This window comes from Triplophysa rosa, linkage group LG15, assembly GCF_024868665.1.
Source record: "Triplophysa rosa linkage group LG15, Trosa_1v2, whole genome shotgun sequence".
NCBI classification, from domain to species: Eukaryota; Metazoa; Chordata; class Actinopteri; order Cypriniformes; family Nemacheilidae; genus Triplophysa; species Triplophysa rosa.
The window spans coordinates 1,890,396-1,917,427 of NC_079904.1; the positions used below are offsets into that span (position 1 = coordinate 1,890,396).

Genomic DNA, 27,032 nt, shown 5'->3' on the forward strand with positions numbered 1-27,032 from the left:
GTGTCGCTCGTGATCATGTGTTTATAACCCGAGCACATTCTCCTTGAGTTTGGGTCAGGTGGGAAATGGGTCATTTGATCACAACGCAGCTGTGAAACTCCGACGCTGGAAATGGCACTTGATTTCTGAAGAGATGAAATCACAGTTTTCCTCTTGAGAAATTGGGTCGCTCTCAATCGCCGCCGCTTTCAAGCGGGTCGACTTGCATTCGTGTTGAACTTTACAACTCTGACACACGAAGCGATGCAAGACGTGATTAAAATGAAAGCATCTTGTGTTCATAAACCCAGTTCCACTGCCCAATGCGTCTTTTTACCAGTAGTGAATCTGAATCTGAATGTTGGCGCACATTTCATGCCGCTCTCTGTCTTTTGCTCTGAGCAGCAGGGGGAGACGAAAATCCTGAAGTTGAAGAACCTGAGACCCAAGGACTACGCCAACTACAGCTGTATCGCCTCCGTCAGGAACGTGTGCGGCATCGCTGACCGCCGAGTCGTCTTCAGACTGACCAATAAAACAGGTTTGATTATTTTTTGGGAACAGGAAACCCAGCGACAGTGACACAAGACAATAACTCAAGCTCTTGTTTTCCGTTCTGCAGCGTCTCCCTCCATCAAGCTGCTGGTGGAGGATCCTATCGTGGTGAACCCTGGACAGACGGTATCTCTGGTGTGTATCACCACGGGTGGAGAACCCACACCAGTCCTGACGTGGACCAGCAGCTCGGGCGCTCTACCCGAGAAGAGTCTGGTGAAGGACGGCACTCTCACCCTGCCGGCCATCTCCTCAGAGGACGCCGGCGTCTACAGCTGTTTGGCCAGCAATAATGTGGGCAACCCGGCCAAAAAATCCACAACCATTATCGTGCGAGGTAAATGCGTGAATACGTTCTGTTGAGTGCACCTTCTGCATTTTTGTATTGTGAATCTTTTCCCAACTTAGGCAGGATAATTTTAACATCCAGGTAGATGCCAACAGGCTTTTTATGCTTATTTTTTATTTTTATGCTTATATAAGATATAGTATAAGGACCTTGAGCTGAGCACTGATCTCGGGTCGCAGTTGCTCTATAGGTCGCAGATCATTATTTGGAATGCATAACAGCGTTCTGTTGTAGTTTACATGTCAGGGACTGCACCGAATCTTCTCGCTGAATGACCTGTGGTGTTGTTTCTCGGCGTGTTAAGATGCAATGATTTGATGATGCATTGTTTGAATTATTTGCACGGTCAGTTAAATAATGTTTACCCATCTGAAGTCATTTCAAGTGTTTTTCAAGTCAAGTTTTATTTCCATGGACCGTTTTATCGGACGCGCGCACGCCTGACCCCCAGTTTACTTCCGGTTTGGGGTCACAAAAGTGCGCATGCGCAGTAACATTTGTTTATGTTGCTAAGATGAAACCGTCTATAGCCCTTTCGCAATTGTGCATTGTTGCATTTAAGATATTGATTGTCATGGAAATGGAAAATTATGCTTGTTTTTTTTTTTATTTGTGTAAATCTCTGGAATCTCCTGAAAATTTATTTGACAAAATGTACTGACAATTTTTTATATTTTCATCACTTTGACAAAACATTATTGTGGCAATATTGTTTTTTTTTTCAAATATTTTCATCACTTATTTAATTTAGTTACATAAAAATATATATTTTTAAACATTATTTTGTCAATATATTCATACGTTTTTAACATTTTTGTCACTTCTTTAATTTAGCTACATATAGATATTTTTTATATATTTTTTTAACATTATTGGGGCACTATTTATACGTTTTTAATATTTTTGGCACTTCTTTAATTTAGATTTTTTTTAGATTTAGATTCAATTTATTGTCATTGCACATGTACAAGGCAACGAAATGTGACCTCTGCATTTAACCCATCCAGAGAGTAGTGAACACACGTACCCCCGGAGCAGTGGGCAGCTATCACTGCAGCGCGTGGGGAGCAAGTAGGGGTAAGGTGCCTTGCTCAAGGGCACCTCAGTTGTTACCCGCCGGCCCTGGGAATCGAACCGGCAACCTTCTGGTCATGAGTCCGACTCTCTAACCATTAGGCCACAACTGCCCCGTAGCTACATATAGATATATTTGTTTTGTTTTTATATATATTTTTTAAAACAGTAAAGATTAAAGTGATAGTTCACCCAAAAATGAAAATTCTGTCATCGTTTACTTGCCTTCATGACTTTATTTTTCCGCAGAACACAAAAGAAGATATTTTGAAGAATGTTGTTAACTTGCCCCCATTAACTTGCATTGGTTTCATGTCCATACAATAGAAGTGAATGGGGGCCAGTGCTGTTCGTTTACCAACTTTCTTCAAAAGATCCTCTTTTGTGTTTTGCGGAAAAAAGAAAGTCATACAGGTTTGAAATGACACGAGGATGAGTAAATGATGACAGAATTTTCATTTTTGGGTGAACGATCACTTTAACTTTGATCAACTTTTTTAGATTTTTTTATATAATATTTTACATTTTTTTAATTATTTTTTTTATTAATATTAGAAATGTTATTACTATTATTACATCTTTAATGAGATTTATTAGGGCTATTAAATTAAACAAAACCCAACCTGATCGTGCTTAATTTTAATGTACGTAATGTCACAATGTAAAAATAGTAATAGTCTGTATCTTAATAGTCATCTTTATATTTTCCTGTGTAGAATATATTATTTTCATTTTTTCTTTGATGATATTATGATATAAAACGAACAGGACACCGTTTCATAAGAGTCATCCAATAGCTCAAGTCGTTAATGCGTATTTATCCTGTTAACATCTGTCAGTTTAGTAAAATGTAGATTTATGTCCCGTCTCCCGCTAAGTAAGCTAAGAATGCCAAGCAGTCAGTGTCATTGTCCCCTAATGAGTGTACGCATGTGTGTGTTTGTCGCACTAGTCCTTGAAAAGCCCTCGTAGCACCGCTCTGCCAGCATGCGCTCCTGCGTTCGGTCAGATCTCGCCTCAGCAGATGGCGGCTTTTCTCCGCACGCTTCCCAATAGCCTGGGATGACTTTCAGTTTGGCCTGCTCCTCCAGTATCCCAGCATGCTCTTGGCACACCAAAAGCCCTCCATCATGATCCTTCCCGTGGATTAAAGGATCCTGTCTCTTCTCCAAATGCAGTTCAATTTTCAACGCTCTTGTTTTTTCAGCGGCGTGCAGAGAGTTTCTTTATGGCTCCTGGAGGTTTCTTTGGAGAGCTTCTATTTTCCACTCAGTGTGTCTCAAACAGACAATTCACCCTGAGTTTCAGGTGTCCATCACACCTTATTAAATGACGTTTGGTTTTTTTTCACAGTACAGCAATGACACGCACAGCTGGAATGGGAGATTTTTCATCCGGCCGGCATTGTTTTTTATACCCATCACGATTTTGCTTTACAGATAATTGCCTTGGTTTCAAGCATGTTTGGATATTTTTCTGAATAGCTAGACATAATATTTTGTTGTGTGGAAATCATGATGTTTTGAGTCTTTGGCTCATTCATTTATATAATATTTTATGTTTTTTTTCTTATTGATGGCTCGTACAATGTATCAGTTGTTAAATTTATTATTTTTTTATTTGTAATTTTTCTGTTGCTGAACTCAGTTTGTTTTGTCTGTAGTGAGGAAATCCTGCATGTATCGAACACCGATTTTGTGTTTTGACACAAAAGAGCAAAAACCTGCTATTTGTTGTGATAAAGTTTAGTGGAATGCTTTTTTTTAGAAACTAAACCCGTGTATTTCTATGCAAACAAGCCTTCTTTCTGTGTACGTAAAGCACGGAAGACAGAGCTGATATGCCTTTACGTTATTACTTTAAGTTATTCTGTTTCTACCCGCAGACCGAAGGAGATACATTGAGTTTTATTTCAAAGAGGCGTTTGTGAGCATTTGCTATTCATCTCGGCAGCTGTAATGGATGATTAACTAATGAAAAAGAGCATGTGCCAGTCGTGGATTGACGTGTGAATCAGGTGTTTCGATGATGCTGTAGAGTCCTGCTGATGTGACTTTCGGCGTCCTTCACAATCAGACCCTTGACCGGTCGAGTTTGTGTTGTGTTGAGTTCATTGAGTGATGAAACGATCAGATTTCGGTTTGGGTAAATAAATGACAGAATGAGCCGTTTGTGATGCTGTCGGTGTAGATACGCTGTAAAAGACGCCATCAGTCACTGAGATCAGATCAGTCACCCTTCAGAAGAGAGCGCTGATGTTATTTATAGGTGAGCTTGTGTCTGAAACACGTCTTCTGCTTTATATGATTTGTGTTCTGCTTGTAAGTCAACATGTAAATGGCTGATTTGTCATGTTTTATGCCTAATCACATGTGTTTAACCAGCAATTCAGAAGGAGTACAAAATGACCAGACTTTTATTTTTGGGTGCACTGTTGGGTACGGTGTGTGTGTGTGTGTGTGTGCGTGCATGTGCGCGTGTGTGTGCGTGTGTGTGTGTGTGAATGCGATCACATATGTCAACAGCGTGCCTGTCCTTCTTAGGCGTTCCTCGTCTCCTTGACTGGTCACGGATGCGGTTAGGTGGAGCGTCACCATCTGTTTGTGAATCATGTGACGCAGCTTACACGCGTGAAGCCGTGAGGTCACGTTAGAGACGCTCTCGTCATATACACACAGCCGTTTAACAACCAGAGGACCAGAGTACAAATAATTGAGAGTAAATATATAATAGATTGTATATCTGTTGTGTGTTTGTATTTTTCAGCTGAGAAATGTTTATGAGACTGTAAAGTTCCTCTGTGTTAATGCACGTCCTGCTCTAATGCAGTTAGAAAGAAATTTAACTCCGAGCATATTTGATATCAGTTATTTGTCCTGACACATGCTGGATCTCGTTATGAATAATAATGTACAGTCATGAATTTATTTCATGGATAGTTTGTCTTAGCTGTATTATGCATCTAGAATGATATCAAGAAAAAAATATGTAATTTTTCTTTGTTTATAGATAGTGTCTGTGCATGCCTCTGTACGTGTGTGATATAAGAATACAGTATAAAAATCATTATGCCTATGGACTGTCCCCACAGAGATATAATAAACCAGACGTGTGTGTGTGTGCGCGTGTCTATTTGAAAAATACATTTTATTTTATACTAAAATGTGACCTAGACATGTTCCTGAAGGCTTTTGTGAGATTTGTGTGAACTTTGACATTGTGTTGCTGTTGATCATTTAGTTTGAGATCAGTTATTACCAGCGTCTTTGACATGCAAGCTCAGTTTGTTTGCATGTAAGTGTATTATTTATTTATTATAAGGAAGTTTTGGTCCTTGATTCTGATTGGCCGAGTCCCATTCTAAGTCAGGGATAATGTACAGTTAGCTGGTTGTTATGCAGAAATAAGCCCCGACAGTGTGATCAGCACTCGAAGCGAAGCGGCTACTTGCAACATGAGAAAAAAACTGGACATGAAATGTGAATTTGATATATTTTATTTGCTCATTTTTACTGAATGCAGACCTTCTGCGAGGAAAAGCCATTTACTTTCGGTTTTAAGTTAAGAAACGACGTTCAAATGTCACGAACGAGCCATTTGGTTTAATCATTTGTAAATATAATGTCATAGACTGTATGTTATTAAAAGGCATATTTATATATAATTTGTAAAAAAAAACCTGTCAACATTTTTTTTTGCTGCATCCAGGTTATCGTGTGCTATTAGTTTTGAGAGGTTGTTATCTGGGAATAACGAACCTGCAAATGTCGCGACTGGCCAATCAGAATCAAGCATTCCAACGAGCCGTGTAATAAGCCGTTATAAAATAAAGCAATAAGCCCCACGAAGCAGTGGGTTACAGTGCATTTTATAACAGCTAAGGGCGTTGTGGCATGACGTGAAGCGGAGTGCCTAAAACCTCGTAGCTGTTATAAAATGCACTGTAACCCACTGCTTCGCGGGGCTTATTGCTTTTATAAAACGGTTATTCCATATGCTTAGCAAGGTTTCATAAAATAAAGTAAATGAAATGATATTTAGGCTATGTGGTGCGGTCAGCCGTTATATATTGGGGTATTTTATAACGGCTTAGAACTCGGCTCAGCCAATCAGAATCAAGGACCAGAACTGACCGTTTTATAATACCTGATTTGTAACTGCTGACCGCAACTAAGTATCAGTGTGCAACTATTGTTGCATCTGTGTTTCTTGGCCTTGCTACGCATAATCGTGTTATAAAAGCAATAAGCCCCACGAAGCACTGGGTTACAAGTGCATTTTATAACAGCTTCACGTCGTGCCTAATAATGCCCCTTAGCTGTTATAAAATGCACTGTAACCCACTACTTCTTTGGGCTTATTGCTTTAATAATAATTTGTTCTGAGTGAAAGTGTGACTTTTAGTCGATTCAGTCGCGTAAAGGGATCAGAGGATTTTGAAGAAGCGTTGGCAGCATCAGTATTGTGTGCGGTTGTTGTTGACTCTGGTGCTGTGTGCCGGCTCTTTTAAAGACAGACGCTGTGTTTGCAGTGGACTTTAACTGCAGATTCCGCAGGTCTTGCGTTGCAGGGGATTTTCCATCTCTTTGCTTAAGCTGCTCGTGTCGTTTTGCTCTGAACTGTATTTTCATTTGGCCGTGTCAGAATCCTCCTCCAACACGACACGAGCTCATGGGATATATAAGGTCTGGACGGGGTGATTGGGGAACATGCAGGCAGAGCAGGGAAATGGAAAAGTTCTGTTTCGGCTCTGTGTTCTCATGGAAGTTTAACAAGGTTTGGATGATGTATGTCGCATTTGGCGACTGCAGCAGACGTCGCCGTTCATGTGCAAGACACTGCAGAAGTGAAGATTCTTTCCTCTAGACTTCTGTAACCGTGAGCTTTACAAACCAGAAACTTCAAAATATCTACATGTGAGCACTTTCAGAGCGGTAGGATTGTGGTGAAAGTAGTTTTCTGGTTTTATTATAAGGGGGTGAGCAGGTGTACTGGACTGAGTCGCAGTATCTGGTCTGCAGGTTCGATGCGGTTGCAGATATTATTTTTAATATTTCATACTTTAGTGTGTTTGAGCTGGATTATTTGTGACTGTGTAAATGTGATGCATAGAGAGACTTAAGGCTCAAAACATTAAGTCAGCGGTTTTACTGCAAATTACATTTGTTTTACCTCCCAAGAGAAACATGATTTTTTTCTTATACTTCATTAGCTTTAGCATTATGGCGTTTTTTTATATAAAAACTGTAAAGACAGCAAGTTCCTGCAGCAATTCAGAGCTAGCAAATCAAACAGAATTGACTAAACGGTTATTTGTGATGTACGATATTACCATCATCAGCACAAAATGCCTGCTGAAAGAAACCATAGAAACCATCAGAGAAATTCTACTGGACTTAATGGTTATAATGGGAAATATAATGGTCTCTGTGGGTCTCTACTGGTGATGTATCGGGTTCTAGTGGTGGGATGTTCTCTGGCCAGTAAAACACTTTTAAATCCTACTGGGAAAAGATCCAAAACACACAACATAAATGAATTGCACTGGTGTTAATGGTAAACCGCTGATGATTCGTAATGGTATTTGCAATTAAATTCAGCAGGAGAGTCTTGATGGTTTTGTCTCTTTCATCACGTGATACTTATTTTCTTGTTTAAGAATAATGGATAAACATGCTGCACATGTATCTCGTGTAAAGGAGTGCAGTCGACTGATAAGCATGTAAATATAAATACAGCGGTACATCAGCGGTTTATCATGTTGTACAGTAGATAACTGCAGGGCGACTGCGTTGACATGACGAAAACATGCATCATGCGTTACGATGCATCGCCAGGTGATGCTGATTTTTGTCAGGATCTTATAAAGCCGATCATCCGTGAATCTCTTTTCATGCTCATTCAATTTCCTGTATTTGAGTCAGACAGGTGCTTTTGTTGATTGTTTTATTCCTCCTTATAATGTCGCAGGGAAAGATAAAGAGTTTCCACGGCTCTGACGGAGATGAAATTCATCTGATACAGAAACAGTTTTGCATGTCAGATGAATGGAGATGATATCTGAAGACTATAGTTGTAATTTCTGCCGCAACGTTGTGAATTAACAATTCATTATTTGTTTCCGGTTAGTAGCATGTGACACTTAAACGTGTCGTATCTTGTAGCGTTGTGTGTGATTCTTTTCTAAAGTCTCACAATTACATTTACGCATTTGGCCAACGCTTTTATCCAAAGCGACTTAGCATTATACTTTACATTTGTTTATAAGTATGTGCAATCCCTGGGATCGAACCCATGACCTGGCATTGCTAGCACCATGCTTTAACCACTGAGCTACAGGAAAGCATAACGTCATAATGTTTTATTTTTTGTCAATTCAATTTACATTTATTTTTAGCATTTTGCATTGTATCCCATTTTTTTAGTAGCAACATAAGAAAAAGAAGTGTAGAAATAAGGAAAATAAATGATATAAGAACATTATAGTTATTAATTACGTGGACTAAGATCATGGTGTTATTACATTTTTTTCCATTCGATTAAAAATATAGCATTTTAGCATTGCAATCAGACTGTATATCTTGAACAAGTTAAACTAGTCTGAATGTGATTTAAAGGAACCCACGTGTCATGTCCGTGTGTTCATTTCTTCTGTCGAAAACAAATTGAGGCTTTTGAGGAAAGCTTTCCAGGGTTCTTCTCAATATAATGGACTTCAACAGGGGGCTGTTGGTTAAGGTCCAAATTTCAGTTTCATCATAGCTTCAAAAGCCTCTACACGACACCAGCCGATGAATAAGGGTGTTGTCTAGCGAAACGATTAGTCATTTTCCAAAAAGCAAAAAAATTACATACTTTTTTAACATAAATACACATAAATAAATTTGGACCTTAACCAACAGCCCCCCGTTTAAGTCCATTAGATGGATAAGAACCCTGGAAAGTCTCAATTTGTTTTTGACAGAAATCATTTGCATGGCATGTGGGTGAGTGAATTATCATGAAATTTTTATTTTAAAGTGAATTATTCCTTCAATGTCGTGTGAAGGCTCAGATTTGTTTGACCTACATTTGTTTGACCTTCGTCTTTTGTCATTTCAGCATTGAAGAAGGGCCGTTTCTGGATCACTCCCGACCCGTACCACAATGACGACAACATCCAGATCGGCCGCGAGGTGAAGATCTCCTGCCAGGTGGAGGCCACGCCCCCCGAGGAGCTCGTGTTCAGCTGGCTGAAGAACGGTCGGGCCCTGCGGAGTTCAGAACGCATGGTCATCACCCAGACCGACCCCGACATCTCCCCTGGAACCACCAACCTGGACATCATCGACCTCAAGTTCACCGACTTCGGCACCTACACCTGTGTCGCGTCGCTGCGGGGCGGCGGGATTCCAGAGATCAGCATCGACGTCAACATCTCATCCACCACTGGTGAGTCTCACACACATATCACACGGATGACGTTTTATTCAGGACACGCGTGTGCTAGTGTAGTGTGTTGACAACACATGACATCATCCGTATGGCATTGAGCAGAGGTTAGCAGGTTTATACATGGAGAAATGAACAGACCTTTTCACAGATCTGTTTGAGAAGACAAGATAGTGTGAGATTAAGACTTTTGGATTTTAAGACTTTTCGACCAGAACATGGAGGCTGAAGGTCAGTCTCACCCTCCAGAAGGTTCTTCTTTGTATTTCAATCATTTATTTTTGAAAATTAGACTTTGATCTGTTGCAATTTGCTGTCATTGCTGTAATCTTAAAGGAATATTTCACTTTATAAATACACTTTACTTGAAGCCTTTATTTATAATGCAGTATAAAGGGTTATTAAAGGGTATGATGCATTATAATTGTTCATAATGTGTGTTGTAATACTTGTAATGTTGTTGTAAAGAATTATAAATGAATTAAAAATGCAAAGTGTAAAAATGAATTGATAAGTGTTATAGTATTAACTGTGTATTGACTGTAGTTACAAGTATTCATAAGACATTACATTGCATTATAAGTGGCACAAGGCATAGATAACGCATTCAAACTACTTTTATAATGCATTATACATACTGTATATGCTTTAAGTAGAGCGTTAACAAAAGTTCTCTCATACCATTCCAGATGTGTATAAAGTTTTTTTAAACATATGAAAACATGAAAAATGAACATTTTTATTTCATACACATGCCTTAAGCCGAAAAGTTTGAAGCTCCAACAAGCACATACATTGATCAATAAAAAAATAAAAGCCTTCTGAAGCTAAATTTGACATTTTTGAAATAAACGATCACTATTTTGAGCTTATTTAGCATAAATGACCCACTGCAGTCATGTGGATTAATATAATGATAAATATATGTGTGGGTTTTTTTTTGGAGCAAAATTATGAGAGAACTTAAAATTTTCAGTTCACTAAACATTAGTGTTGATGATATTTCATTGCGTGATCGCCTATAGCATAAAGCAGCGTTTAAATGGGAGTCAGACACATTTTTTTGGCTTAGTGGACTACTGAGTTCCAGATAATGTCAGGCGACAGGAGTAGTACACTATGAAGGGTACACTAAGACGTGCGTAGTTTAACGCTGACAGATCAGTTCTGAGTCACAGGACGTCTTGTGTCATTTTTCATTACCATTCCACCATCGGATGAGCAGGACCGTACTGGATCCATACACGGGTCGAGGGAGCTCCAGCGGATCAGCCCGTCTTCGCACGCCAGGACGTCCACCCGCTGCTGACCGGTGATTTACTTATCAGAGTCACGCAAGAGTCAGATGTGTTTTTAACATTTGGTTTGAATGTTTTGGGAGTTTTCTGTTGGCGGTCGAGTGCTATGAACTGTCTTTAGTGAAGCAGGTGTGATGAGCTGAAGAGGTCAATGTCTGTAAACCGTGGTGCAGTTTGTCAGGAGGAATATTAGGAATCCTATTTAAGAAATCCTATTTTCCCAGCAAAGTTGCATTGACTTTTGTTTCTGTAAACATTTGATCGCTTGGTTTTTCCTGAAGCGGCCAACGTGTGATCCGAAACAATGAGGTCAGGATCAGATTTGACAGGAACATTCAGCTGGATTTGAAAACGTGTTTACTCTGGCGTTTTAGCACAAGGAAACTGAAGATCATCTTGATTGTTTGCAAGCTTGATCGTTCTGGACTGCGGCTCCGTGCATTAAACACGCAGCCGTTTTATCTGCTTTCCTGCATAATAAAAGATGCGGCGGTGAGGTCTGATAATCCTGCGAGCATCAGTCACACTGCGCAGCGCTTGCCGTCGCATTATCTGCTTAAGTTTCACATCTCAGAATGGTCTGAATAAGATTCAGAGTGCACAGGACTGTAACGTTTGTGCTTTTAACAATTAAGCTCATTTAGGTTTTGTTTTTGTGTGAAAGGGATGATGTGGAACGGCTGTTGAGGGTTGTATGAACAGCAGGTGTAATGGATACGAGTTTTCCACTGGATTCAGACGAAGGTCTGATTTGTACGGTTTTTGATGGTTTTGTGTTTTAAATACACGCTGTATTACAGATTCAAGAATTGTCTGCAGAAGATCCTGCGGGTGTGTTTAACAGTCGGTTTCAGTAAATAAATGAGACATACAAAATTCTGTCATGTGTTCACTCTCGTGTCATTTAAAATGTCTGTGGGGCACAAAAGAAGATATTTTGAAGAATGTCTCAGTGGTTTCACTCCATGGATTCAGTTTGGTTTCCAACGTTCTTCAAAATATCTTCTTTCGTGTTCTGCAGAAGAAAGAAAGACACACAGGTTTGCACTGACATGAGGATGAATAAATGTTAAAAGAATTTTCATTTTAGGATGAACTATCCCTTTAATAGTCATAAAAAGGCTTTTTTTCTTAATGCAAAGTCTGTTTTTGGTTGGGCTGTGTTATGCCATGCACATGTTTTTGTGAGATTCACACATCTCTTTCTTTTTCTCTGGAGTTGGAGAGCAGGTGTCCTGCCGGCAGCGCGCTCCGAGCTCATAATGCACCTGCGAGCCGCTCGCAGGATTAGTTGTTTTGGACCGCATCTAAAGGACCAATTAAAGCTCTTAATAAAAGCATTTAGAGGGGATTATATGCGGCACGTTTGCCAAGAATTCACGCTGTGGAAATGTTTGGACTGAGATTGAGTCCAGCCGTACCCAAACTAGAGTCCAGCGCCGACCGTTTGGACCGCAGGCGATTATGAGCTCTGCACAAACTCAAGCGGAGAGAGATCTTCATACAAACAGCTCTAATGTCTCCGTCATCACTCGCTCATTAGACGCTAGTTTGCGTTCTTCGTTTGAAATTGCGCAGCTGATGATTTATTCATGAAACTAGAGTCGTGGAATGCCGCGGATCCTCCGTTCTCATTCCAAGAGTAAAACAAAATCAATCTTCATTGTGCTGGCTGGATTTAATGAAGCTGTATGTGAGCTGGACACTTCTGTCTGCTGAAAAGCAATTAATCTTTGAATTAGTCGTTACATTTAAATGCGCCGTGATAATGAGAGCGCTTGAGATAGCGTGCCGGTGCGCTTTTCATCACCCTTACGGTCGCTTCGTCCTTCACAGTGACTCCTGCGCTTATCTGAGTTCATCCAAACTACTTCTGTATGCTGAACTGAACTTCATTTATCTTTGAAAAATCGGCCAGAATAGAAAGAAAGTTTAGTGATCGGGTTCTGGTGTTTTTACTGCACAAAACTGAGTTTCTTCCTGCATTTTTTTCTTGTTTTGCCGTACAATTATCTAAAAATCGTGATACATTTATTTGACAGGTAAAGTGGCCTGTTTGAAACGAGCAAAACCATCTGCAAGTAACTAATTAAAGTTTATTTTTCTATTCTATTTCTGTTTGCAGGTTTTTTGCTTGTTTTACACATACACGTACTTAATTCTTACATTTTTAACTTCGTATTTTTGTCTTGTTTTGCAGTGCAAATATAAAAAAATGTTAAATCCAGATACATTTACTTCACAAGGAAAGTGTCCTAAGATATTAAATATTGTTTACTGAAATAAAGCATGAAAATTAAAGGGATAGTTCATCCAAAAATTTAAAATTTGTCATCATTTACTCACGCTCAGGTTGTTTCAAACCTGTATACATTTCTTTCTTCCAATAAACACAGAGAAAGATATTTGGAAGAATGTTTGCAATAATGAGATATTTTGAAGAATTTAGAGTTCTGGGGCACCTTTGACTACTATTTAATTCTTCCTACTATGGTAGTCAATGATGTCCTGGATCTGAAAATGACTAACATTCTTCCAAATATCCTTCTCTGTGTTCATCAGAACAAAGTCATTTATACAGGTATGAAATGACATGTGGGTGAGTAAATGATGACAGAATTTTTATTTTTGGGTGAACTTTCCCTTTAAACTTTAAAGCGGCCGTGCAACGGTGTGTCATGCATTCTGACTTCTTAACAATGTTAAACGTGTGGTCTTCTCATGCTTAACATGGTCAACTTGTCAAAAAACAAGTTGGGCGTATTACGTAGTATTTCTGTGCTCGATACACTCCCCAGCGATCGTACAGGTTTCGGAAAGTTTTTTTCAAACATATAAAACTGTTTCGTAACTATTTTTCTTAGTCCCTTATTGGACAATTCACCCGGAAAAGCACGCGGCACGCCCACGCGGCAGCAAGGAGAGCAGGAGAAGGAGCATGCGCAGACGTCACTTTCACTTGTGTGCAGGAGAGAGAGAGAGAGAGAGAGAGAGAGAGAGAAAGAGAGCAAACGTTCGCGAAGTTCAGGTGTTTGTTTGTTCACTGCATTTGGGTGATGAATGTTATATGAACGGTGGATATAACGCTGGAGTTGGAGTTCTTTTGAAACTGATATATTGAGCCGTCCCAGCGCTAAAAGATGCCGGACATGAACCGCATGCGGTGAGTGAAACTGATGTCTGTGTTTTGTTGGCAATGGGTGCGCACGTGCTTTAGTTCAGCCTACCCCTCCCCCCCCACACGCGCCGTATGCTTTCGGAAATAATCGTACAGCTGTATCTATCTTTTATAATTGTGATCAAACTAAATACTCTTCCAAGATACGAAGTATGCAATACTAATCTATAGGTACTCAAGATTAATATGAGATTGGCAGAAACCAGTGTGTTAGGGCTGCTTTTAAGTTAAGTTTAAAACAAAAAAGGTTTTAAACCTTTACTTAAGTTTTATATTTTCTTTCAGAAAACAAGATTTTAAATCTTAAGATACTTTTACTTATCAAGTAATTGTATCTGGATTTAACAATGTTTAGACATTTGTCCTGGACAAAAAGACAAAAATACTAAGAAATTCATTTATAAATAAAAAATAAAATAAAAGTCTTTGGTTGGTTGTATTGTTGACTTCTCAGGGTTATTATAGTTGGTTACATGGACAGCATGTGTGGTGTGTGTTGCTTGGAAACTGTAAACAGCCTACAGCTGACAATAGTATAAAAAAATATTTAATTTATATTTATAAATGTGGGTTTTTTTCATTATTTTATTTGACAACCTTCATCTTAAAAAACTGTTGAACTGAATTCATGTCAAAGCCTGTGCAATTTTCTCACGTCGTCTGTTTTGTCTGTCATGAGTGTTTCACAGCAGATAAATCACATGACGGGACTTTGATTTTGCATGATTCAGAGAGACAGACTTCATGTCAAGAACACGCCATTTATATTTCACCCCAAAATCAAACATCATTTTTTGCTTGTAAACTTTTATTTATGCACATTTTATATTTTATTTATTTATTAATTTTTATTTTATGTATTTAATGACCTTTTCATTTAAATTTCTTTGATTTTGGGCTGAAATGTTTTCACTCCGCTATTCACAAATATCTAAAACACAGAATGTGAAGAACAAGGCAAACAGTCGCAGAGTGACATTGATGGCCTGGTGTTTCCATGGCGATGCTGATGCGATGTCATTGCTCTCGTCTCACAGGACTGTGGCACGTCTGTGTGTTTGTCCTTTCACACACTCTTCTCTTGAGTTCAGGGTGAATGCAGTGCAAATCTCTTTTATCTCCACAAGCTGACAGCTGAATTCATTTACGATCAAGCGTTCTGAATGCATAGAAATGAAAGCATGACAGGAAGTAAGTAGATTATTTAATGGGAAACCTTCAAACAGTTTGCTTGTACAACATTATTTGTTAGCAGCAGAGACCTTCAAGTTAGAAAAAAGCCAGACGGAAAGTTTGGAGGCCTCGTTCTGATCGAGTTTTATGTCAGGCCTTACAAGGATAGTTCAACCGAAAACGACTATTGTCTCATCATTTAATCAACTCATGAACTTTCTTCTGCACTAAAGAAGATATTTTGAAGAATGTAGGTAAACGAAAAACATTGGACCTCGTTGACTTGCACTGTATGGACACAAAACCACCAAAATGTCTTCTTGTGAAAAAGCCATGTACAGGTTGTGAATGACACGATGATGACCAAATGATGATCATTTTTCATTTTAAGGTGAACTATACCTTTAAGTTTTCTTGTTGCTATTGTGGACACTTGCCAGTCAGTGGATTAGCCGAAAAGTTAGTGGCATAAAATGAAATCATTTCGTTTCAGACACGCATTACCGTCGCGATCGATATTTCTGCCAGAAAGACTCGGGAGGCAAGATGACGTTGCAACGACAGTAGTAGGGTGGAGGGGGGTGAATGTCGGCATCAGTATCTGCGAAGGCACGCGTTGAGTAAGTACGGATCTTATGTACTCCAAGTGTTGGATGATGATCGGCTAGAACTAGAACTTTAGGTAATGAGTGACGTGGCATTAGAGTCTTCCTGGCAGAACTTGCGCTAAAGCTTTCATTCTTGTTCAGAGACGTACACAAGACTTCCACTGTTGACTCTATCAGTGACAGGTTCATGTTCCACCGTTGAGGTTATAGAGCTGAATTTCATTCCAGTACTAGCGGCACCTTTGGTGAAGTGTCGCCCTGAGATGCATTCGCACACTGTTTATGACACAGACAGCTGGTGTCTAATGCGCTGCCGCTTGCTGCAGGTTTCTCCATTACCTTAACAGCTATTCATTAAAGCTTGTTTCTCTTTCTGATCGTTCCATGAGATAACATCTATTATTATTACACACCCTGATATTGAGCAAGTCCACCCGAGCCGTAAAAGTCCACAGTAAAGTCTTATTATAATGCGATATGTGTGCAAGCGTGACGGCTGGTTCTGGGTTATCGTTGATTGAAAAAGGTTTTTTTTAATGTTTAATAGAAAGGAGTGTTTGATGTAGTACTGTAGCTTGGCTTGAATTGTTTCTATCTTGGATTGATTTGCTGTATTCTCATTGATATGTTATTGATTGAAGAGCTGCTGTTTTGCATTCTGTAATGTGGCTTTACGATTTTTTATAGCATTTATTGAGGGCCAGTTTTTTGCGCTATATTTAGAGATGCAATCTGTAACTTTTGCCATCTCTGTTCGGAACATTAAATGACGTCAAAGTGACATTTCCTGCAAAATTGCATTCAGGAAATCATTTGTTTTTAGCTTGTTGTTGTGAATTGGTGTAGTATAAGGAGACAGTTTTGAAAACAGATTTTTATGTTCTTGCTCAATAACTATTTTTTTTGCTTATTTAAAAATTATGGATCGCAGCTTTCGATATTGTAACATGTTTACTGCAGAATCAACAGCAGAACAAATAAGGTTTAATGAGATTTTTTTGTTAAGTGAAATTAATGTTTCGTTAAGTGGAAATTAGATTTAGATGATTCACTCGCTTCAGTGTTTACGTTAGCATCATCATATAGGCCAATTTTTCCTAACAACCGTGATGTCCAGGTCCCTTCGTAATGCACACAACCTCCCGCCGATTCACGCGCGACCCCGTTGACCACCGTCAGCGACCCCGTCTGCGGCCTTTCTAGAGCCCCGTATCAGTCCCTCCTCTGTTTTTCTCTTTCTTAGTTCCTCCGAACCTGAGCGTGCCGCGGGGGAAGTCCCCGCTGGTGGCGCGGGAGGGCGACACTATGGAGTTGGAGTGCCTTGTTTCAGGGAAACCCAAACCCATCATCCTGTGGTCCCGGGCCGATAAGGAGGCGCCCATGCCGGATGGCAGCATGCAGATGGAGAGCTACGACGGCGTGCTGCGGATCGTGAACGTGTCGCGGGAGATGACCGGATCGTACCGCTGTCAGACCAGCCAATACAACGGCTTCAACGTGAAGCCGCGGGAGGCCGTCGTCGAGCTGATAGTGCAGTGTAAGTTCTGTTGCATGCGCTGTGTGATCACCATCTCTGTTCGAAATATAAAATTGCAGGTGCTTTGTTCTTTGTGTACGTCAAATATTCTCAAGAAATGATTTTTGTTTGAAGGCTCTGGATCAGCAGGATTTAAAGATGCCGTCTGTGGTGCGTGTAAACACTTCAGTGTGTTTTTACTCACGTTAAATTTTAAATTGTCTGGCACAAATTTCAAGATGCCGCATGTCATCGCTCCCGTTGTGGTTCCGTCGATTTTCTCTGAATATCAGTAAGTGTTTCGTGAAGCAGACGAGCGAGCATGTTTCAAGAATCTTCTAAAGTAGTGTAGTTTCTGAAAGCCTCTGTAACTCAAGAGCGACGAACCGAGCTCCACTTCAGACGTCATTATTACATCTTGAAGAAGAATCGCTCCCGTTGTTGAAACAGCAGGCCGTCTCCGGTCACGTGGGCTTATCAGAGAGATGCTGAATCTACACTTGTGCAGGTGTCATTTAAAAGCATAAACATTTATCACCTCATTAGCAGAGACGTGAAGGTTTAAAATCCAGCGAAATGTTCAGGATAGAAGCGTGACACGTGTGAGTGTTGTGTTTAAGGAGCGAAATATCACGCTGAGCTCAAGAGTCTCCTGAGAGCCATCGCAGAGACGTTGTGAACACAAACAGAACGGCTTTTTTTCAGCCGTATGAAATGTGCGAATGTTTTGTAGCTGTCTATTATTCTTTTTCCGGTTCTATAAGCCTCACAGGAATTGAGGATTTTCTGCAGCTCTTGCACCCAAATGCACCTGTGTTATTTTCATAAGCTGCCAATGGTGCTATGGTGTTTTGGGTATTTTTGTGCACTTCGTTCTGAGGGACGAAGTAGTTTTCATACGGACGGTTTTATCGGACGCACATTAAATAAAAAACACTAAAAGCTACATTAAATTAAGGTATAGATAAAATCAAAGTGGCTTTTCAAGTCACTTGAATTTAACTGATATTGCCCTGTTGAAAAAAAAGCATATGCTGGTTTTAGGCATGGGCCGAATACCGGTTTCAAGGTATACCGAGGTTTGAACGAGTCAAGGTTTCAAAACCACTAAAATGTTCAGTAACACTTCACGGTAAGGGTACATGAATGATCATGATAATGCAACAGCGTGTTATTTATACGCAATTCATGAGACTGGGTTGTGAATTCAGGCATGGACTTGACACATTAATACCTCATGAATTATCAGGAAGTAACCTGAGTTCAAAGTCTTCCATTCATGACTTCATGAAAGAACAACATCTTAATTAAAACATTAACTAAGATGGGTACATCATCATGAATTATGATTTATTACGTATGATCATGATATTTTCAATAAAGTAACCAAGTCTCCCAATCATTGGCTAAAAGTGTGTCGTTTAAAATCCTGTCGTGACATTTTATTCATTTATTTCAAACATGTATTTATTTTCTCCTAATTGTCTGTCATTGCGGTTTAGTCTATATTCACCGACTGTAAGAAAAGTGATTAGTGTAGCCTGCTTCAACTAGCCTTGCACATAAAACAATATAACAAAAACATAGTCGATGACTAATAATAATCATGACCCTAGAGTTTAGAAGAGTTTAGAAGAGTTTGAGAAGATTGCAGCATGATACAGTGACAAAATAAGTTTTTTGCCATAAGTATTATTGGTGGTTTTAACTTGCCCTGATGGTTAAAGGAATATAATTAATTCGTCAAGTAATGTTTAGTCCATGCATGAATGTATGCTTGAATTCATGATCATTCATGTACCCTTACCGTAAAGTGTTACCAAATTTTCTGTGATACCGTTTCTAAGGTATGTGCTGTGTTTACACAAAAATACACAATTAAGTCATGTAATGCAATGTTTGATGTTTAGGCCCTATTATATGGGCTATGGCAAAACTTTTTTTTTTGAAAGAGTATTATATTTTTAAGGCTTTATTTTTTCCATGTCATATATGTTCTATAAATGTTGGTTAAAAATAAAAGGTATTTGTGTCCAGTTGAAAAGTCGTTGTTTGTATACGCAGATATTTGAAAATAACAAATTTTAGTGATGTAATTGCCATACCGTGAAACCGTGTCACTTTTGCTAAAGGTTATCATACCGTGAAAATCTCATACCGGCCCATGCCTAGCTGGTTTGGTGTGTTTTGATGCTGGTTTGTGCTGGTTTAAGCTGGTCAAACCAGCATCAAAACGTACCTGACGTACCTGTTTTTTTCGACAGGGTGAATAATAGAAAATGTAGTTGCGTTTCATCTAAGTTATGAAATGAAGTTTGTTATAAACCTGTAAACCAAAAACCTTTTAATGAGCACGCAATTTTTTTCAGTTTGTATAGTGTTTACTTTATAGTTTATTTACTTTGTTTTAGTCAATCATCACTTATTGGATCTCCTTCGCGCAATGAATTGTGGGTAATATCAACACAATCTCACGGCAAAAAACGTAACTATTTTACGATGTGGCTAATTTTGGCTAAATTGGTATGAATTCATAGGATCTCATGCGTACATTTGTACGATTTTCTTTCACGCCAGTGGCGTTAGGGTTAGAGGCGGGGCTTCCGTATTGCTTTTTTCCCAACAAAGATTCACAACGTATGAATTCATATGAATAAGCCACCTCTTAAAATATTTAGGAATTCCTGTGAGATCAGGTTGGTAATATCAGCTGTCGGTGTGCACTTTAGTAGTAATTTAAGGATACTCATTTCAACGAGACAAATTCTTGTGTTGCGTTACAAAAAGTGCGAATATGTTCAGCAGAATGATTCTTAGCTTCAGTCGCAGTTCTATTGACTCTCTTCTGGACTTGTGTCGTGAATTATACTGTTGTGATTTGTTGGCATATGGATGATCGTCCTCCGGTCTTCTTGGGCGTCATTCTGCATATGCGGTGCCAAGCCCAGCGGGCGGCAGACGGTCTTCACTTTTTAACAGCGACTCAAAGTGGCATTAGAGACTCGATGAAGAAACTGAGATCTTGCTGCACTTCTGATGTCTCCGTTTTCTTATTGCATCAAAATAACATTTGTAGTTTGTTTATTTTATTTGTGTTTTTGAAATTTGCTGCTCCGCACGTCTTGTTTTGTGTACGTACCTATTTGTAGATGCCGAGCCCCGCATTTCGATCTCATTCTTGTCTCTCTGAGTCAAGCTGGAGGGTTTGATATATCAACATTTGTGGTTTGTTTGCATTTCTTTCTCGCACAGATTCGCCCGCTGTGGAGCCGGTTTGGCAGGAGGTCCGGCAGGGTTTGGGACGTCCGGTGGCGATGACCTGTCGCGTGTTGCGGGCGCATCCGTCACGCGTGTTGCGTTACGAGTGGAGGCTTGGCTCTCGACTGCTGCACGCCGGACATTTTGACTCGCGAGACGAGACCGAATACACCATACGCAGCCTCGCTCGAGAGGGCTACGGCGAGTACACCTGTGATGTCATCAACGAGGCGGGGCCAGGTCGCTGTACCTTCCTGGTTACTGGTAAGACTTCTGTTCAAACCGAATAGATTGATTGGATTGTTTTTTTCACTGACCTCGTTCAATGTATTCTGGGTGTTTGGGTGAAGAGCACATGTGGTGCTGCCGCTTGAGGTGTCTGGGTCAAATGAGCTGTCTTTTGTTGTTTTCTATGGAACAGCTTTTGCTTCAAGAGCGTACTTAAGATGCTGTCTATGTAGCCACAATAATGTTGTAGGGCCATAACAGAACCGAGTGAGTTATGATGAAGATTCTTGATTCATTACTCAAAACAGTCTGTTGACAATCTGTTGATTTCACTTGAAAAAAAAATGTTTGCATTTTAATGTGTCTTTTTTGTGAGAAGTTTGGTAACAGAACAGATGCTGTGCTGAATATTTCACACTTTTGCTTAAAATAGTCCTTCTTTTCAGCTCGTTTCAGTTATTGAGTACATCTGCTGTATGTTGTTATCTTGATCAAGTCATTGAAAGAGTACACAGAAGATAATTTGAGAAATGTCTCAGTGGCTGTGTGTTCATACAATGGAAGTCGATGGGGTTCAGTGTTGTTTGGTTTTAACTGTTCTTCAAAATATCATCTATGTTCTTCAGAGAAAAGAAACTCATACAGGTTTGAAATGCCATGAGGGTGATTCAATGATGAAAGAATAAGAATTTTTGAATGAACTGTCCCTTTAAGAAATCTTTGTACTGTGGTTTGTTAATCTTGCAATGCTGTGATATTTCACCTCACCGTACTGGGTGGATGGTCTCTCTTCAAGAATCAATATTTGTAGTTTCACTTCTGTTTTAACTTTTATCACATGAATATTTCTGAGAAACGGTAGACTGAACGTCACTCAAATGTTTGTGAAGGTGAAACATCAATACATCAAGATCAATACACACACTTGGTTATTTCTGCAAAGTCCAAACGCGGGAGAAACTGAGAATATAACAACGCTGTGGATCAGTGCAAACATTTGAGTTCACAGGTTTCAGTTATACATAATCACAGTTTTATTAGATCATGAGGTACAGTAAATATTTACAGCCACGGAAAGAGATCCGTTTCTTGGTTTCCAAATGTAGGCCTACTATTTATGGGTTTGTGTTAAAATGGTCGTTTTTGTTTCATTCTGTAAACTACTAACTATAGTTCTCCCAAATGTCAAATAAAAATATTGTTTCTATTTGCAGAAAAGGAAAACTGGAGAAACATGTCAGAATAACAGAAAAGATGCTCTGTATTTTTTTCAGACCTCAAATAGTGCAAAGAAACAAAGTGCACTTTTAAACAAAACAACCGTCATTTTTCTACATGTATTTAGTTCACAAATATTTTTTTATGTGATTACCTGGATTTTTATCACAGTTTTCATGTGTCTTGTCATGCTGTCAGTCTTTCACGTTGCTGTTGGATGACCTGGGGTTTGATTTTCTTGAAATTCAAAGGACACCGGACTGAAATGAGCACAATACATCTAGAAATGATGATGAACATTTGGAATGGTTTACAAATCTGTGGCGTGAGGGCGAGTAAATAATGAATAGAGTTTTTGATTTGGATTGAATTGTTCCTGTAGACTCTTGGCAGGTCGTCTGATGTGTGAATATCATGACAGAATCATATGATGGGATGAAAATCTTGGCTCTGTCCTCAGGGTTTGTGGTCTTCTGAATGGGACGGTGGGCCGGTTGACCTTTGTCCTTTTTTTCTAGTGGATTGTTATAGAGCAGGTCGGGTGGAACTGAGCTCTTTGGCCTCCAGCTATGTGCTTTGTGGCGGTCAGTCTGATGGTTAATGTGCCAGTCGTTCACAACTCATCTCTTTCCCAAGCGCCACCATTTCTGCCATCTGGTCATATAGGATCCTGCCAGAGTCATGAGGTCTCTGTTCTCCAGAGAGAATCAGATGTTCAGTGTCTGATAACCCTTGAAATCTGGCTCGCGTTTCTCCCAAAATCTGCTGTTCTCTGTAGGGATAATGGATCTGGGATTGTACTCGCAAGGAATGAAGTAAAGAGCTCATTTCTCTTTTCAACTTACATGCAGATGTCTGTGGATCCATAAGATTTGTTTTGCATCTTCAGTACAACATGCTGGTGAAGTTAAAAGACGTAGTTTGATGTAGGGGTGAATGTTTTGACCAATATTCTCTTTTTATACCATTCATCTTTTTATTTGACAGCAAACTGAAAAGACAAAAGGAGTCAGGAATGAACCATGAGCCCTAAACGTTATTGTGCAATATCGTCGCCTTTGAATTATAATCTGACATTTTTGTCAAAATTAAGTTATTTACATATTCTGTGATCATTTATTTATATTATGTGATTTTTTTTTCCCGTTCCATTTTGGTACTTTTTAGAAAAAAAGTCAAAGTCAAATAGAATGCAAAAGCTTGTTATCTCAAAACTGCCCAGAATGCAGATGGGTGCTTATCATTTCACGGCAACGATACAGCTATTCGCACCGATGTGACCAAAACATTTTATTACGGGAGCAGTTTAAATCAATATAGTTAGTTTTGCTTGAAATTTAATGAAAACGCTTTCCACCAGCAATTTCTGAAGTTTACAGCCAGCGCTAACATTTTTAATCATTTTCACAAACCAGATTATTTTGTTGTATGAATATGTGACCGTGGACAACAAAGCCAGTCGTATGGGTCAGTTTTTCAAAAGTAAGATTTATACGTCATCTGAAAGCTGAATAAATAAGCTTTCCATTGATGTATGATTTGTTAGGATCAGACAATATTTGGCCAAGATACAACTATTTAAATCACGACCTGCCAAGAGTCTACAGGAACAATTCACCGTAAATCAAAAACTCTATTCATTATTTACTCGCCCTCACGCCACAGATTTGTAAACCATTCCAAAGGTTCATGTAATCATCATTTCTAGATGTATTGTGCTCATTCCAGTACAGGGTCTGTTGAATTTCAACAAAATCAAACCTCAGGTCATATATAAAACTCAAAATACTGAGAAAATCGCCTTTAAAGTTGCCCAAATGAAATCCTTAGCATAGCATATTACTCGCAAAAATAAAGTTTTGATATATTTACGGTAGGAAATGTACAAAATATATTTTCTTAATACATGATCTTTACTTAATATCCTAATGATTTTTGGCATAAAAGAAAAATCTATCAATTTGACCCACACAATGTTTTTTTTGTCTATTGCCCAAAAATATTTCATAAGAATTTATTTGCTTTAAAAAAAACTTTTTATTCCAGCTTTACTCTAACTTGAATACACTGTATTATGTAATCATGCCTATTGGCTATTTTTTCATAATTTACTGACTTTAAGAGAATGTTCACCCAAACAATTTTCTTTCGCTCTTATTTTATCATTTACTCTCATGCTATCCCAGATGTACTAAACTTACTTTCTTCACAAACAAGGTTGAACTCATACTGGTCATTTGGATTAGTTTTATAACTTTGTAAAATAAATAAAACTTTAATAAAGTGAATCATTTTTAACTGGCCCTTTTTTAATAAAACTTTTATTTCAAACATTGTGTTTTGATGAAGAATTGAAGTCATACGTTTGGGACTGCATGATGGCGAGTAAATTACTGAATGAAAGAAATTTTGACGTTTTAAAACTCACCGACCGGTAGGGATGTAACGATTCACTCAGCTCACGATGCTTCACGTTTCTTTGTATAATAAAATAATGTTTTATTTCAAATAACAAAACTAAACTGCAATTTTATAACAAATTAATAATAGAAAAAGTCTCTTTAATATAAACAAACTAATACTGTCTGAGCTTTTCTTGGATTTTTTTGCATTTAAGAAATATCAGCATGTCCACGTTTAGATTTGCAGTGAAAATAGCGGCCCCTGCTGTTCAAAAAATGTATTGCGATTCAGTTCACACCTCAACCGATTTGAATCGTCACACATTATAACCGATTTTCAACCGGCTCACGGTGAATCGTTACATCCCTACCGACCGGCGAACTTGATTGACAGTATTGGGTGAACTATCCCTTTAAAGAAATTGACAGATGTTTCAATTGGATTTTTCTCAAACAGCGTACCTTCAGGTCATTTGGGCATCAAACCATCACAGGAGACATCAGATCATGACGCCAGACTGGGTGGGCATCTGCTGGTTCTGCTTTCATGAGAAGCCTGTCCAACACAGAAACCAGTTACACCAGTCAAACTCTAGCAAAAAATCATCAGGACCGTGTCAGAATTTGACCTCGACAAAATCCATCTGCTGCTTTGTTAATGAATCATTCTTGTGCAATATTTAAAAGAGCGTGTGAACAGAAAGCCAGAAATGCTTTTGTCTGCTTCGCTTTGTTAGCTTTTGTTTTATTGGAGTGAGTTTAATTTAACGCTAGAGTAGTTTCCATTTTAAGGTGAATTGCTGATAATGAGAGACATGCGCTGCTGAATGTTCATAGCCAGATTATACAACAATAAGTCAATAGAGCTCTCAGAACGACGTGATGCTGGCATGCTCTGTGCTGGAAGAAAGCATCCTTCTGTCCAAAACACGCTTCGTCGCTTACATACGAATGTCCTTGTTTTCGTCTTTACTCGTTCTGTCCGTGTTTTATCAAGATGCACGTCCAGAGTTCAGACAGAATTCAGCTCAGACGGTGAAAGTAGATTTTAATGCAAGTTTTTCTGTGATAAAAGCGTGTGACAAATGCATTAAAATAAATCTAGATGGATGGAATAGATTGATTAATAATCTGATTTCTTGCAGCATTTTAGGTTTAAATCGCCCTTGAAAAGCGATGATGTACTGCACACGACTCCAGAGCTGAAGAAGTTCTCGTTCGTTCATTTCTACGTTGACCTCACGCTGTTCAACAAGGTTTACAGTTGCAATTTTCTCTCTAAGCTTTACTCAGAATTGCGCATTGAGCCAGTAAATCTGCTGGAACAATAACATGTTATTTTCTGCGGCGTGCTCGAGGAGGTCGAGCAGTTTAGAAGCTTGTGCCGTGTTCGCCAAGACGAAATCTTTCGCTCGAGTTTTTTTTTTCAAAGACACAGACTTTCCTCTACATCTCCCATGAGCAATATCACGTTTATATTATTCGATATTAAAGAGACAGTACGTTCAAAAATGAAAACTCTTTTCTCGTTTACTCAACATCATGTCATTCCAAACCTGTATGACTTTCTTTGTTCTGCAGAACACAAAGGAAGATATTTTGAAGAATGTCGATAGCTGAACAACAATGATCCCCATTTGGCTTCCATTATCTGAACACAAAACCACTCTAAATGTCTCAAAATATCTTCTTTTGAACGACTTGTCGGTGAATAATTGATGCTAGATAACATCTTTAAGAAAACATTATTTAAGGAAACATCCTTAATCGTGTATTTAACGTCCAGCTCTTAATTTTACCCATGATCCATCAGTATCACTGAGGGCTTTATCTTCAGTGTTTTTGTTGTCCCTCATATATCTGCTGGCGAATTGGCTCATGATGCGCACAAACAGACCCCCGGTGGGATAAAGATGGCCCGGTTCTCAGCCCGCGAGGTTAAATCTGTACATCATTAAACGTGGCCGGCCCACCGCAGTGGGGTAATAAGTCACAAGTAACACGCACACAGCAGCGGCAGGTTTATGAGGTGTCTGACTGAGATCACTAACTTCTCATTCCCCAGCGTCAATACGGCTACATCTCTGTCTCATCACAGCCGACACACACACACTTTACCACCAGCGCAGAGAGAGAACGAGTTACACACACAAAAAGAACTAAGTTTCATGTTTTCTGTTGTTTCTACTCCCAGAATGAAACTGTTTTGAAAGTGTTTGTCGCCTGTGAAGCTGTTAAGAATCACTCTTATACTCCTTATGAAAATTAACAATGTTTTACCTTAAATAAAACCAAAAACACTATACGTACTTGTTAGACCATGGAAACCACAAATATACCATTGCGTTGATACAGTTGCCACGCTTTTACCATGGTTTTTAGTAAAATCATGGTACTGACAACTGTATACACCCAGAAAAACATGCGCTGCGTCCGAAAGTGTATACTATGCCAGTATACAGGTACTGATTTAAATGAAGTACTTACCTATCGACCGTTAAAACGGCACGTTCCTTACAGTATGTGTGTGGGACAAGTATGAATAGATTTCCGACGTACTGCATCCGCCATGTTTTCTTGTCATGTGACCCAAATGCTCTTTGACCTATGACGTATTAACATCAACCTGTAACCTAGGCGTCGCTACAAACATCATTTATTCCCGAGATATTCATTAATCTGTACTCACATTTAAAAACGGACACCCGCTTTGAAGTTTTCCGCTATTTTAATTTGATTACATTTTGAAATTTGACCGTTGCTCA

The 27,032-nt window shown here is 39.0% G+C and overlaps 1 protein-coding gene and 1 long non-coding RNA gene across 5 annotated transcripts in view; one reads left to right on the top strand and one right to left on the bottom strand.

Moving 5' to 3' along the window:
* LOC130565717 (MAM domain-containing glycosylphosphatidylinositol anchor protein 2-like) overlaps positions 1 to 27,032 on the top strand; it is a 109,479-nt gene that overhangs the window by 59,441 nt on the left and 23,006 nt on the right. For 2 of the 4 annotated variants that reach the window (XR_008964405.1, XM_057352739.1), the window contains exons 6-10: positions 385 to 520; positions 602 to 871; positions 9,059 to 9,388; positions 16,862 to 17,182; positions 20,414 to 20,683. Coding sequence is in view for 3 of the 4 variants with exons in the window: in XM_057352739.1 (XP_057208722.1) it covers positions 385 to 520; positions 602 to 871; positions 9,059 to 9,388; positions 16,862 to 17,182; positions 20,414 to 20,683 (1,327 nt within the window). In the remaining variant the exon portion in view is untranslated. The remainder of the gene's footprint in view (positions 1 to 384; positions 521 to 601; positions 872 to 9,058; positions 9,389 to 16,861; positions 17,183 to 20,413; positions 20,684 to 27,032) is intronic. The other 2 variants (XM_057352740.1, XM_057352741.1) reach the window with 2 other exon arrangements.
* On the bottom strand, positions 14,228 to 26,856 carry LOC130565718 (uncharacterized). Its single transcript, XR_008964406.1, has 3 exons — positions 26,755 to 26,856; positions 24,730 to 24,823; positions 14,228 to 15,023 (listed from the first exon to the last, which is right to left on the bottom strand). It is a non-coding gene; the product is annotated as an uncharacterized LOC130565718 (long non-coding RNA).